Source organism: Eucalyptus grandis, chromosome 5 (assembly GCF_016545825.1).
Source record: "Eucalyptus grandis isolate ANBG69807.140 chromosome 5, ASM1654582v1, whole genome shotgun sequence".
Classification (NCBI taxonomy): domain Eukaryota; kingdom Viridiplantae; phylum Streptophyta; class Magnoliopsida; order Myrtales; family Myrtaceae; genus Eucalyptus; species Eucalyptus grandis.
Genome location: NC_052616.1, coordinates 3,049,385 through 3,063,257, shown reverse-complemented (window position 1 = coordinate 3,063,257; position 13,873 = coordinate 3,049,385). Strand labels below are relative to the sequence as shown.

The following is a 13,873-nucleotide window of genomic DNA, read 5'->3' as shown; positions in this document are numbered from 1 at the left end:
ATACCGATGTCAAGTTCTTTGAAGATAGACAAAGATGAAGAAGGGAAGAAAGTTGATCAAAAGGCATGCAGGGAGCATCATTGGTTCACTCCTTTATCTTCTTGCTTCTAGACCTACATCTTGTTGAGTGTTTGCATATGTGCTAGGTTTCAATCGATCCTAGAGAATCCCATCTCGGTCTTTGCGAAACGCATCATTAAATACGTTGCTTCATCATCAAGCATCGGTCTTTGGTATCCTAAGAAGGAGACTTTAATCTTCCGGATATTCGAGACGCGAATCTGGCCGGTTGCGAGTTGATAGAAAGAGCACTTCGGGAACTTGCCGGTTGCTTGGAAGCAAGGACAATGTCTTGGTTTTCAAGGAAACAAAGCACTTGTGTCCCTTTCAACAACGAAGCGAGTATGTAGCCACAGGAAGCTGCTGTTCGCAAATTCTATGGATAAAACAACAGCTAAGAGACTTTGAAATTGAAGACTCATGCACGGAGATTAATTGCGACAACACCAGCGCTATCAACCTCACCAAAAATCCAATTCTCCACTCAAGAGCAAAGCATATAGAGATTCGACATCACTTTATTAGAGACCATGTTCAAAATGGAGATGTTTCAATTCAATTTGTTGACTCAAAGAATCAACTAGCGGATATATTCACAAAGCCTTTGGAGAAAAATCAATTTGAGTCTATACGTTCCCGACTCAACATTTTGAGGTATGAGGATATCAAAGTCTAAAGACTTTCGGACTCGAGTCTTACAAGACTTTATTTGAAAGATAGTCTTGGTACAACCGTCCCGTAAGTCTTTCTCTCTTGAATCTCATCTTGAAAAGGTACAATCGTCGGACTTTGTTTAAATTGTTGCTATATTTAATTGACGTAAATATTGCATCGTTTCATTTTCAAAAGGAAGTTATTTTTGAAATGGCTATTTTTGCGGAAAAAGACAGTTATTTTGAAAAGGCATTTTTTTATTTCCTTTGTGACGGTTCGTTTATCCCTCTTTTTAACCGATCGTGCACTTCGATTCCTCTTCACTTTTCTCTCAAAAACCCTAGAAAGCATCGATCCTCCATTCCCGTTTGTCTTCTTCGTTTAATCCTCAAAAGTTGTCATCTTTCTGGGAAAGTCAAGCAAGGAATCTTCCAAAAACGAGAAAGATGTCATCTTCAAGAAAGTCTTTGAGAATTGCAAGCGGGGACCACGGCGAATGAGTGAGGGGCCTACGCACTTCGATCTTACTGAAGAAAAGTGACTCCCGAACAGCAAGCGAGCCCACAACATTCTCAACGGTGTCATTCTCCTCCATCTAGTCCTCAAGGCGTTGATCATCAACAACGGGAAGAAATCATCGAGGATGCGGACCACTGTAAGAGTTCAAAAGCCCGCTTATATTTACCGGTTATATCGTGCCCTAAAAGGAATTCGTACTCCTTTGAACTACATTGATGATTTTCTTAAAGACAAAGGACATGGGAACGAATATATCTTTCTGCGAAAAATGGAAAGTTTGGGAATTGCTCAAAAAGGGTGGCTAGGAAACCCTTGCAAATATCCCAAGTGATCCTCGTGATTAGGGGCCGAATGCTGTAGATGGGAATGATGATGATAAATTATACAGTCAATTTCAACCAAAAATGGGTGTTGCGGTTGAAAATCAAGGAAAAATGGGAGATTTGTTCAGATCAAAGGAGCAAAAGGATCTGTACTCGAAATTGCTGAAGTGTGGGGTAATAAACCCTAGGAGTGTGGATTTTGATTTTCCGGATGTTGTGAATGTGAACTTGAGGGAAAAGTTCAGTTATCTTCAACTTGAAAAGTTCTGCTCTGACTCTACATAGGCCTATGCTGAATTAACTGCATATTTCTATTCAAATCTAAGCTTTTGGATGCGAATAGATTCTCTTTCAGCGTTAAAGACCAAGACTATGTTGTGGATATGAATATGCTTTGGCGAGATGTGTTAGAAGTCGAAAGAGGAAGATATCAACCAATCAAAGTTTCCATTGCTCGGGCCACACTTGAACTGGTGAAGGACGGGAGAACGAGATGAAAAGATCACCTACTTAAGGATGGGTGCATTCAACATCTTCTTCACAAGATTGTGATTAATTGCCTCCGACCGAAATCAACTTCCAAGACCGATGTTTCAAGTTCGGAGGCCAAGGCGATGTATGCCATTCTCTTTGGAAAAAGGTTTTCTCTCCCTCACACTTTGTGATGTTTCACATGTATAGAGCAATGATGAAGGATAGAGGTCAACTCCCTTACCCAAGCCTTGTTACGAAGTTATTTAGACATCTGAATATTTAGCCTCCACAAATCTTTTGTGTTCGACCATGCGATCATATGGTGGTAGGACTGAAAATGGTGACCAAAATGCGTTTGAAGGAACTGAGCAAGGAGTTGGAGAAATTCAAGGAGAAGACTCCTGCAAAATCTCATCAAATCTCTTCTGCAGCTAAAAGAAAAGGGAAGGAGCCCATGGTTGCTCCATCCAAGAGAAGAAGAGCTCTCCTCGTTGAGGATGAAGATGATGAGGAAGACATCACCATCTCTGCATTGGCTTTGAAGAATTTAAGTCGTCCTGTTCCACGAAAGAATCGGAACAAATGACGAAAGAAGCGAGAGGAGAAGGAAGAAGAAGAAATAGAAGCTGAAAAAGAAACGAGAGGAGGAAAGACCTGAAGAAGAAAGAAGAGAAGAAGGAGAACCTAAAGAACACTCTTCTCCACCTGTAGGCATGGAAACAGGGGGAGATCAGGAGAAAGGAGTAAAGTCTTCATATCCTGATGCAAGTGAAGGAGTCAGTCGCTCACCAGCGGACCTAGAGGATGTTTATGCATCTCGGTTTCCGAGAGGAAGGTCATGAAGTTTCATCGCCAAACCTGCGAGATTATGCTGATCTACCATCGTCTGCATTTACTCCATCAGATCGAGCCAAAGCAAGTACTCAGACTGATAATGGAGCAGATTTTCGCAGAATCATGGATATTCTCTTGGAGATGCGAGGTCAAATTTATGCCTTGGGATGCGAAGTTCAAAGCTTGAAGAATGAAGGTCAAGCTTCTTCCTGTTCATTGAATGATAAAATGCAAGCCCTCTCTGTTCAGAATCAGGCCAATGCCAAGAGTGAGGAGATTGCACAACTAAAGGAAGACTTTAAAAGGCTGGAAGGCATCGTTCAATCTATGGAAGATTTCCAGCTTGTCCGCGTTCCCAAGCAATCTTGACTTCATCTCATCCTTTTTAATGATGACAAAAAGGGGAGAGATGCAAGATTTGAACAAAAAAACTTTTCATTCATTAAACTTTTAATTGTTTGTTGGATTGTTTTGTGGTTTGAACTCTGTTTGACTTTGTTTTGTGTCTGGATGAGAACTGAACTAGACTTGGACTTGACTGCTTCTATTAACTAATATTGATATCTTATGGATGGCTTCATCATATACTTGGACTAACCTATTTTCGTGGTTGCAGATTCTAGTGTTATTCATGTTAAGCCATTTATCTCTATAAGATATGCATATGTGTTTGAGAAATGTTTTGCGGTCAAAGATATCCAAATCTGCGGGAAAGTTTTGTCACCATCAAAAAGGGGGAGATTGTTGGAGAAATCTTCTTGAAGTGTTTTGAAGTTGACAAAACGTTTCTATCGATCTAGTCTCGAAGACTTGCGGACTCTCTTTGTTTAAAGTCTAAAGACCTCCGGACAGCCGAGACTCAAGACTCAAAGTCTATCCTCATTGACAGTCTCTAATCCGTTGAAGAAAGGTTATCCGAACTGGATGTTTTGTTAAAGATTTAACTTTATCAAGCTGGAGAAGATCTCATGGTTGGAAAAGACATAACGGAGTCCTTTGATTGATTGAAGATTGACTCGATAATTGAAGATCCGGTGATTGCCTAAATATTATTGGAAGGTTCTGCTTATGGAAACCGAGATCTGATTGTATGGGCGAACATGATTGATGGGCTATCAACACGTTCCTTTAATAGCTTGAACAATCTTCCTAATTGATTCTGTCCAACGGGTAGATTGGAGGAATTCCTTTGGTAAGTGCCAACGGGTATGATGGCATAAAGGAGTATATAAGGAAGACGGTCTTAGTTGTTCAAGGTGTGCGCGATAGAAGAATTCCAAAGTCTGAAGCTCTTTTTGTTTAGACAAATCCTTTGAGCGAATACTTGTATACAAAAGAGAGTCTATATTTGTGAGAAATCTTGAGGAGGTGTGGTAGAACATCTACACTTTGTGGAATCAAGGCAAAGCTGTGCTGTAACTTCTCTTTTGTTCATAGTGGAATCCAGCCAATAGGCTGTCGGTGAAGAAGAGTGGATGTAGGCTTGATATAAGCCTTACTTTGATTAACGTTTCCTTCTACTGTCTAGTATTGTGCAATTGTTGAAGAAAAATCTTTTATATATCTATTCACCCCCCTCTAGGTACTCGTACTAGCAATATCACATGTTCCATACTGCATGCCACAATCTGCAAGGTATTTGAAAAGAGGATTATGCTTGATTTAAGTTGTGATTGAGTTGCTGCGTCCGTAGTAGATTATAACAGCTCTTTACAGTAAAAGATCCATTTTGCTTGCCTCGCCAAATAAGTCTGTCCTTTGTATGCCGTGGTCGAAGTGGAATAGACATTATCTCTGCTACTATATGACAATCAAAATGTTTTCTTAGAAAGGGAAGATTCCACTCATTGCTGTTTGGGATCATAAAACCTGCAAGCTTCTGGGTTCTCCTCTCGGGGCTGGTCCCCTAGAATTCTGATGCCAACCATCTATCTGGCGAGGGTTAATAAGAGTTCCATCCCCCACAGACCATTGCATGTGTTCCTCTATCGAATCCCATCCTAGTAGTATGCTTTGCCAAACCCATGAGGGACGAGTGCCTTTAGGGGCATTTCTAAAATCTTGAAAAGGAAAGTATAGTGCTTTCAAAACTTTACTAGATAGTGATAAAGGCTGTTGTGATATTCGCCAAGCTTGTTTTTCTAGTAAGGCTTTATTGAAAGCAATAAGGTCTCTAAAACCCAAACCCCCTTTATCTTTTATGTTTTTAAGTGCATCCCCACTTCAGCCAATGAATACCAGAACTATTAGTACTAGATTTCCACCAGAATCTGGAAATTTGCTGTTCAATTCTTCTACAAATGGACACTGGTAACTTAAAAACAGACATAGCATAACTGGGAATAGCCTGCATGACAGATTTAATCAAAACTTCCTTGCCCCCTTTTGATATCAACTTCTCTTTCCAACCTTGTAGTTTAGATTGCACCCGACCCAGTATCCATGAAAACATTTCTTTCTTAGAATGTCCCTAATCTGAAGGTATACCAAGATACTTACCAGTTTTGTCTATCAGTGGGACACCAAGTTCTCGGGCTAAGTTCTGTTGTAAAGCAATAGGACACAGCTTAGTAACAAAGAGACCTGATTTGTTTCGGTTCACCAATTGTCCTGTGGCTAGGCAGTATTCATTGAACACATGGGCTACATTCTGGCACTCTAGGGTCTTTCCAGCTAAGGAAAATAGAGCGTCATTAGCGAAAAAACAAATGGGATAGAACATGGCACCATCTGTTTAATTTAATACCTATGATATTCCCCATTTCCACTGCTTGATTGATGAGCAAAGATAATGCATTGGCCATCAAGATAAATAGATAAGGCGATAGAGGATCACCTTGTCTCAGACCCCGTGACTGGTGAAAATAGGGTAGGGCTTCACCATTGAACTTCACACTTAAGGATACTGTTGAAATACATTGCATAATCCAGTGAACCCATTGATCATGAAATCCAATTTGGATAAGATAGTCTCTAAGAAAATCCCATTCGACCCTGTCGTATGCCTTTTGCATGTCTAATTTTAGCACTGCCTGAAATTGTTTGGTTCTTTTATGAGTCATCATATGATGAAGAACCTTTTGAACCACTATGATGTTATCTTAAATTTGACGCCCACTGACAAAAGCGCTACGTTACAGGCGCTATTAGGTGTGGTAGCGAGAGCTTAAGTCGATTTGCAAGGACTTTAGAAATGATTTTGTAGATAAAGTTGCATAGACTGATTGGTCGGAACTGATCTAGCCTTTCTGGGTTGGATGTTTTTGGTATCAGGGAGATATAAGTCCTATTGTAATCCGGTATCATCACCCCTGTCTGAAAAAAGTTTTTCACAGCCATATAAACATCATCTTGTACTATATCCCAATGAGAGTGGTAAAAAAGCCCATTTAAACCATCCGAACCTGGTGCTTTAGCTCCGCCTAATTGAAAAACCGCTATGCGTACCTCATCTCGAGTAACCTCAGCTATAAGTGTCTCATTCATCTCCGCTGATACAAGTGGATTGCATTTTGCAATGGTAGGACTATAGTTACGGTGCCTTGCTGTTGTATATAATTGCTGGAAAAAGGATACTGTCATCTCCTTAAGCTGTTGCTGGTCTCTAACCCATCGAAGTTGATCATCTTGTAGCATGCATATTCTGTTTTGTTGTCTTCGTTGAATAGTTGATACATGAAAAAAGTTCATGTTTCTATCCCCCCACTTAAGCCAGTTAACCCTTGAGCGCATAGCCCAGAATTAGCCCAGAATTGTTCCTCCTGCTACCATAATGTTTGAATTTGTTGCTTCAGATTGGCTATTGAGTTTTGGTCGTGCTGTCCATAGGGCTGATTTATTAAAGCTTGAAGCTGATATCGCAGATGACTTATCTGTTCTCTAGCATTAGCAAATTTTGAGCGGCTCCACAATGAGAGGGCGAAGGATGTTGCTCGGAGCTTTTGAAGTAAAGACGCTAGACCAGGCTGTGGGGAAGCCCAAGATTGAGCTACTACATCTCGGCACTCCTTGTCCTGAAGCCAATAAGATTCAAAGTAAAAAGTGCGTCTTTTTCTAACACCAACAGCTTCAGTGAACAATAGAAGAGGGCTATGGTCAGAAGCAATGGCTGGCAATGCTAATATTTCAGCAAATGGATAGGTGATTCTCCAATCCTCAGTACACAACATTCTGTCCAACCTTTTTTTGACAATATTTTCATCATGTCTATTATTTGTCCACGTGTAGGTGCAGCCTTTGTTGCCCAAATCCATTAAAGAATAGTCATTGAGGAGATCTCGAAATGACTGCATACGGTAAGGATCTGCAAGACGCTTCCCCATTTTCTCCCATGGGTACAATATAGCATTAAAATCTCCAACACACAACCAAGGGAGAGCATTCTCATTACATTTTGACGTAATTCTTCCCAAAATTGTTGCCTAATATTAGTGACTGCAAGCGCCTGGATACAGGTAAGGCGCATTACAACTGCCGCCTCCAAGTCTGTACAGATCAAGTCAAAAAAGTTTGAAGACCGATGAACCAAGTCCATAGAGACCTTGCTATTCCAAAAGAGGGCCAGACCACCCGCCAAACCAGCAGGGTGTTCTATTAGACAGTCAGAAAATTTCAATAGCTGCTGCAGGTAACGGATCCGTCGTTCTTGGTTCTTGGTCTCCATAATAAACAAAATGTCAAGCTTTTCCTGGGTCACTAAGACCCTAAGCGCTCGAACTATCTGGGGATTGCCTGAACCCTGACAGTTCCAGCTAATTAGCTTCATTGTTCAAAAGGTGGCTGTTTTGGGCCAGCCACCATAGCCCATCCGAGGGGTTCATGTGTCTCCAAGACAGGAGTTTCTTGAAGAGAGGATTCATCGAGGCCTTCTGGAATCTGGGAAGGTAAGTCATGTGAGATATATCGTTTAGCTTTTTTGATTGGGCCCGATCTTGCACTCAAAATTGAACTCTTTGATTTCTTGGACTTGTGAGAACTCGTAGCCAGTTCAGTAATGTGACTCTTTCGCTGATATTGGACTGGTATTTCTTTGTCACGCTCACTTCTTGAAACATCTTCGACCAGAGGCTGCCACCGAAGGGGTGCTACAGCTGTAAGGAGCTGATTACACTCAGGTACCTCAACTATCTGTTTGTCCTTCTTATTAGAGACTTGGTCCAAAGAAAGCGACGAGTCATGTTCCTGTTGAACAACAGTTTGAGCAAGAGGAAACTGTGCAGGGGGCTGAGGGGTCTCCGGAATAGTCTCGATGATGTCATCCAGCATGTGATTAGGCGCATAAAAGGTACACCAAAAAGGACTATGAGTGTTAACTTCCGCCCGTAGCCACGATCCATAATACATACTGTCAAGGTTTTTCAGTGCATTTTCATCCAAAGGAAAGTCTGGGAAATACGTTGCATAATGTCCCAATTTGCCGCAGGAATAGCAAAAATGGGATAATTTTTCATATCGAAAATCTAACCAAAAAGTCTTCCCTGCCAATTTAATCAAAATCCCTGTCTTCAGAGGCTGTTGGAGATCCATTTTAACACGAGCCCTTACTGCTTTGAAGTTAAAACCATCTCTTTGATCAACTTTAACATCTATAACCCGTCCAATATGCCTAACTGCTCTACGTATGATTGACTCGGTGCAGTGCTCAAGAGGTAGGCCAAAGACTTGAACCCAGAACGCACAGGAAGAAAAATCATAACAGTGCAACGGTGTGTTCGGAAGCCAAGGTTTCAGAATAACGAGATGGTTTGCAAATAACCACGGTCCGTTTTCGAGTATACGTTGTTTAACATCCTCTGTTTTGAATCGCACCACATAAATACCATCTTCTGCTTGCGAAATTGACACTTGAGCTGGACGCCATGCCCTCTGCATAGAATTTTGAAAAGCTTGGAAATTGACAGTTGAATTAGTCAGGATTTTACCTACTAAGCTGAGACGACATTCTTCTAATTTTTCTGTAGGAGCTGCCTCATCCCAAACTTCAATCGGCTGCTCAGACTAGAGGCGACCCATCCGGCAACACAGAGCAGCAAGTCGAGAGTCCTCGTTTTCACCAGGGGCGTCCATTGCACAAATACAGGCCAATTCAACTAATTAAGTTTGTGGGAAGTGGAATGCACGAACCCGCGGTTTAGCAATGCAAAGAGAGTCAGAGTGGACCATCGGTGGAATAAGAAAACCCTTTCGAGTGTTCTGCTACTGCGGAGTTCAAGATAGATGACATGCAAGACCCGATTTAAATGGAAGAAGGATGATGATGACCCAGAGAGTGAAGAGTCGTGAGTGGGTAAGAAGCCATAGCTAGAACAAGAGACGAAGCGCAGAGATTGAGCGGAAAAACTGAAAGGAATAGATGATTTAGGTTTTCAGTCGAAGGAAAATAAGAGCTACCAAAAGGTAGAAGGAGCTCTCACCAGATGGAGAGAAAAAAAAACTTGCTTGGTGCCAATTGTTGTGGTACGTGATGGTAGAAGAAGAAAACAACTTGCACGAAGATAAGTGGTTGCATGAAGATAAGTGGTGGGCCCAACATTTAAGACATGAGACGTCTTATTGACATATTGAAGTTGGTTAGCATGGTAAAGTTGGACTTGGCCTTCGGATAAAATTTCCGCAACTCCCATTCATGCTGAAGACGTCAAACAAGAGGAAAAGTTCAACTTTACTTCTTGTATTTTGAAGTCAAAGACGGTGGACTCCAGCTGGTGGAGATGTTTATAAATATATGTACCTACGTTTGTTATTTTGTTTTTAGAGAGAGTGAAAGAGCTTTAGGAGCATAGAGAGAGAAAGAGAGAGAGAGGGTTAAGCTTAGCAAATCTTGTATAGTTAAGTTTGTAAGAGTGTGTTGTGTGCTCCATATCAAGCCTTCACAAGGCATTTTCTGTAATATATTCTCTTTTTTGTGTGCTTACATTCTCTCCTCATTGAATCCTTCAAAGCTCCTTTATCCTTTTGGTTCTAACATTTCTATCCAACATGCTGATCAAGTTCAAGGATGAGCTTGGCGACATGACTATTCATGAAGAGAGCCTTCATTTTGATGTGGAGATAGAGAAGATCCAAAAATTTGGGTCATTTCATAGAAGCTAAGGGCCTATTTAATAACCGGCCAAGTGAAATTTCTATTCTTTTGTTCCTAGAGTAAATTTGGAATAGAAATCTGTTTGGTAAAATTTTTATTTACGGGAATAAATTTCTATTTTTTTTGCTCCCAGAAATATATTTGGAACAAAATCGAGAAGTAGAAAAAAGTTGATTATTTGTTCCCGAGAACAATTCTAGAATCAAGTCAACATATTTTTCCTTTTTTCTCTTCTTTCTTCTTGTTCTTTTTCCCTCTCTTATTCTTCAAGTGCTGCTGCCATCGCCATTGCCGTCTACTGCTGCCGCCGCCCCCTACCATCCATCGCTGTCCACTGCCCACCACCACCAGTCGTCGACAAGCTTGTTGGAGGCTCGCCAAGCCAGGGTGAGGTCCAGCGAGCCTTGCCCGGCAAGGTGAGGCTTGCCGGCGGCCGTGGACCTCGCCCGAGCCTCCCTCGGCCACCGGCAAGCCTCAATTTGTCGGGCAAGGCTCAACCTTGCCCGATCTGGCAAGGTCAAGCCTCACCAACGGTTGGGCGAGCTCGGCCGAGCCTCGCCTAGCTGTCAACAAGGCGTGGCTAGCCAAGGGCCGGGACGCTCCGATGAGGTCACCAACCCTCATCGGCCGGTCACCGGTCATTCCGACGCCGGTGATTGATGAACATTGAAGAATAAGAAGAGAAAGAAAATAAAAAAAAAGTAATAAAATTATTAAAAATGATTTGGATTAGAAATTTTTAGAATGGTACCAAACGCAATTTTATTTCGAGAATTGAAATTTTAGACTATTACCAAATGGCTTAAAATACTTAGAAATTGTTCTCAGAAATAAAATTAAAAAAAAAGAATCATTTTTGATAAAAATTATTTATAAAAATAGAAATGTTACCAAACACGCTCAAAGTTTATGCTTCCTTCTTCTCTTTTGGGCAGGAAGGCGTGAAAAAGGGAGGAATTGAAAAAGTAGCACCGAGCTTTTATTGCTCTTTCCACCACTCACTTACGGTGGCAGAAGGGGAAATTGAAAAGTATAAACCGGCTGCAGAGACGGCGTTTAAGGGTTGAGAGAGACGGGGGAGAGAGAGGGGGCATAGCTCCAATGGTGGGAAAGACAACACACAATGATATCTAGCACAAAAGAAAAATAAAAAAATCAAAGGGATGTGCGGTTTAACAAGTAATTAGACCGAGACTTTGATTTCCTAAGAAAACCGGACAAGCAAGTTGTCCAGTCCCCTAGGGAAAATGTGGGGTCAGACTCCACAGTCACCTTGTCATTTCTCCCCAATAAATGATGGCGAAGACGTACATTTTCCCGGGATGGACGACACTGTGCATAATCAAGCTGAGAGAGAGAGAATGGTGAACGCTGTCAAGATTTACAAGCCCCTGTTGCGAGCGACCATGAGGCTCGCCGGATTGACACCTCAAAAGATCGAGGTCGAACCTGGGACTGTCATGAATATCTGGGCTCCGACCCGATCCAAGAAGAATGCCAACAACAGTAAAAAACCAGCCGTCGTCTTCCTCCACGGCTTCTTTGCTGACGGCATCCTGACATGGCAGTTCCAAGTCCTCGCCCTTGCGAGGGACTATGCAGTCTACGTGCCGGACCTCCTCTTCTTCGGTGGTTCCTCCACCGGCGACGGCCGCCGGACTGTGGGATTCCAGGCGGAGTGCCTGGCAAGGGGGCTGGCAAAACTGGGAGTGCAGCAGTGCACAGTGGTCGGGTTCAGCTACGGCGCGGTGGTGGCGTTCAGGTTGGCCGAGTTGCAGCCTGAGCTGGTCGAGTCAGTGGTGGCGACGTGCTCTGGCCCGGTGTTGACGGAGTCGCTGAGCCGAGAGTGCTTAGAGAGGTTGGGGTTTCCGACGTGGTCGGAATTTCTGTTGCCTGATTCGGCGAGTGCACTGAAGAAGTTGCTTGAAATTAGCAGCTTCCACTTCCCCATACTCCCCAAATGTGTTTTCAAGCACGCTTTAGAGGTACGTCCCAAAGCGAACTTTTCGAAGATCATGCACAAAAACCTTTGCTCTATCTAGAGGTTCTTAGTCCGTTATCTAAATAATCGATCGATTCTCCATTATCGGCTTTTAAATTTTCATTATGTTAATGACATGAATGAAATGCATTTGTCAATTATGTGTGATTGAAACTACCAAATCAAACTAAAATTATCAATTCACTGATTAGTTGTCGATTTATTACATAGCTAATCGGAATTCATCATTTTTACTTTTCAAATTATATCGTTTATCCATATCTAGCACGAGTATCCTATTTTGATTGTTTTAGAACAATTTAACGTAATTTTTGTTCTTTACAATCCGATGACATATAAATATTCGTTATTTTCAAAAAAATGCTCTTAACAAAACGAGGAAAGTTGCAGGCGTGGCTTTCTTCGAAATTTCGATAGCTTTTGTCTCTGTTTTTCCCCTTTAGACTTTCACAAGCTATATAGGACGAGCCAAGGTGGTTGAGAATTTCAACAGTTATATGTTTTCATTTCTAACTCGGAAAATGCATTCTCTTAAATTTATGTAGGACCAAGCACTAGAATTGATGGATGGTGGTTGACAATATCAACCGATTACACAAAATTTTGCTTTTCTCATGACAAATTCATGGCAATTTTGATTCTAGCGTACTTTTCGAAGCAACCTTTACACTTCTAGCCTTAAATTGCTAGCATGTCAAGATGCCATTACGAGTGATGATATTAAATTGGAAAAATCTGTGAGGCTTCACTTAATATATGAAAAAAAAGATTGTAAGAAAGTGGTTTTTAACATAACATGTTGCACTGATCATCAATTTACTGTGGGCAATGTGATATGGTTTAGTTGATTTATGCTTTAAATTTAAATCACCAAGATATCTATCTTTGATCAATTAATCAAATTTACCTTTTGCTTTCAACTTTATAACATATGTTATCTCTTTTTATTTCTTTTCCACCAAAAAGCATTTTCAACTATAGTTGATCCTAGGTCTAAGATTGGTGAAATGTTTCATTGTTTTCGATTTGTATAATATTTTTTTTTTTGGATAGTTTAATGCAAAGTGTAAGTATATAATATTTCTAATTTTGGTGCTAATGACTAATTGCTTGGTTATGCTTTTATAATTTTGAGTAAATGGTCGTGTTTCTTAACTTTTTCAATGAGATGGTATTTTAAGTAAATGATTGTGGAACCTATAATTTGTGAGGCAAAGTCCTCTAGATTAGATGACTCTAATAGAGTTTTTTCATCATTAATACCCTTAGTCATTTTGGATTTGTTGTTAAAATTAACCAATTTTAGTTTACAAACATAACAAGAAAATTAAAATTCTGAAATTTCAGCTTTATATTTTTTGGCCAATGTATAACGTAGAGTAATAAAGAAGAAAACAGATACGAAGTGAGAAATAGCAAAGGGGAGAGATGGGAAGAGAGAGTAACCGCGTGTCGTCTAACCTAGCCTTAGTCGTTGGCAACCCTGTCCTGTCCTGGAGTCACCTCCATCATCACAAATGTTCCTTCTTTCCACATATTCGAAATTAGTCGATCAATTATTGTTATAATAATAATTGTTACTATTTCTTTTTGCCTAGGAACTTATCTATGAACAAATACTCGTTATTATTCAAATAATTGTTCATTTTCTCTGTAAATTTTTAAATACCTGGCAACAAAAGAAATTGGTTGCATGAACCATTGGAATTATAGTATTCATTAGTTGAATTGAAAGTTTCAAAACTTTATATACAAAGTGCACAAATTGGAGGTTTGATGATAGTATTAATTTAGAAACTTTGTAATTGATAAGTTCTCGAAGGAAAGTTTTTATATAGGTCCTCGAGTGCTACTTTTGGACCATAATCTGAAAAATGCTATACTTTTTTCCATTCACAAAACTCATGTACATGTAGGACTGTA

The 13,873-nt window shown here is 40.7% G+C and overlaps 1 protein-coding gene across 1 annotated transcript; it reads left to right on the top strand.

Annotated features, from left to right (window-relative positions):
* The first annotated feature begins 11,282 nt into the window (after nt 1-11,282).
* Nucleotides 11,283-12,528, top strand: LOC104455481. The gene is made up of 2 exons (XM_039312810.1): nt 11,283-11,933; nt 12,496-12,528. Exons 1-2 carry the CDS (start codon nt 11,310-11,312, stop codon nt 12,526-12,528), a joined length of 657 nt encoding a protein of 218 aa, XP_039168744.1. The 5' UTR covers nt 11,283-11,309.
* Nucleotides 12,529-13,873: the final 1,345 nt, after the last annotated feature.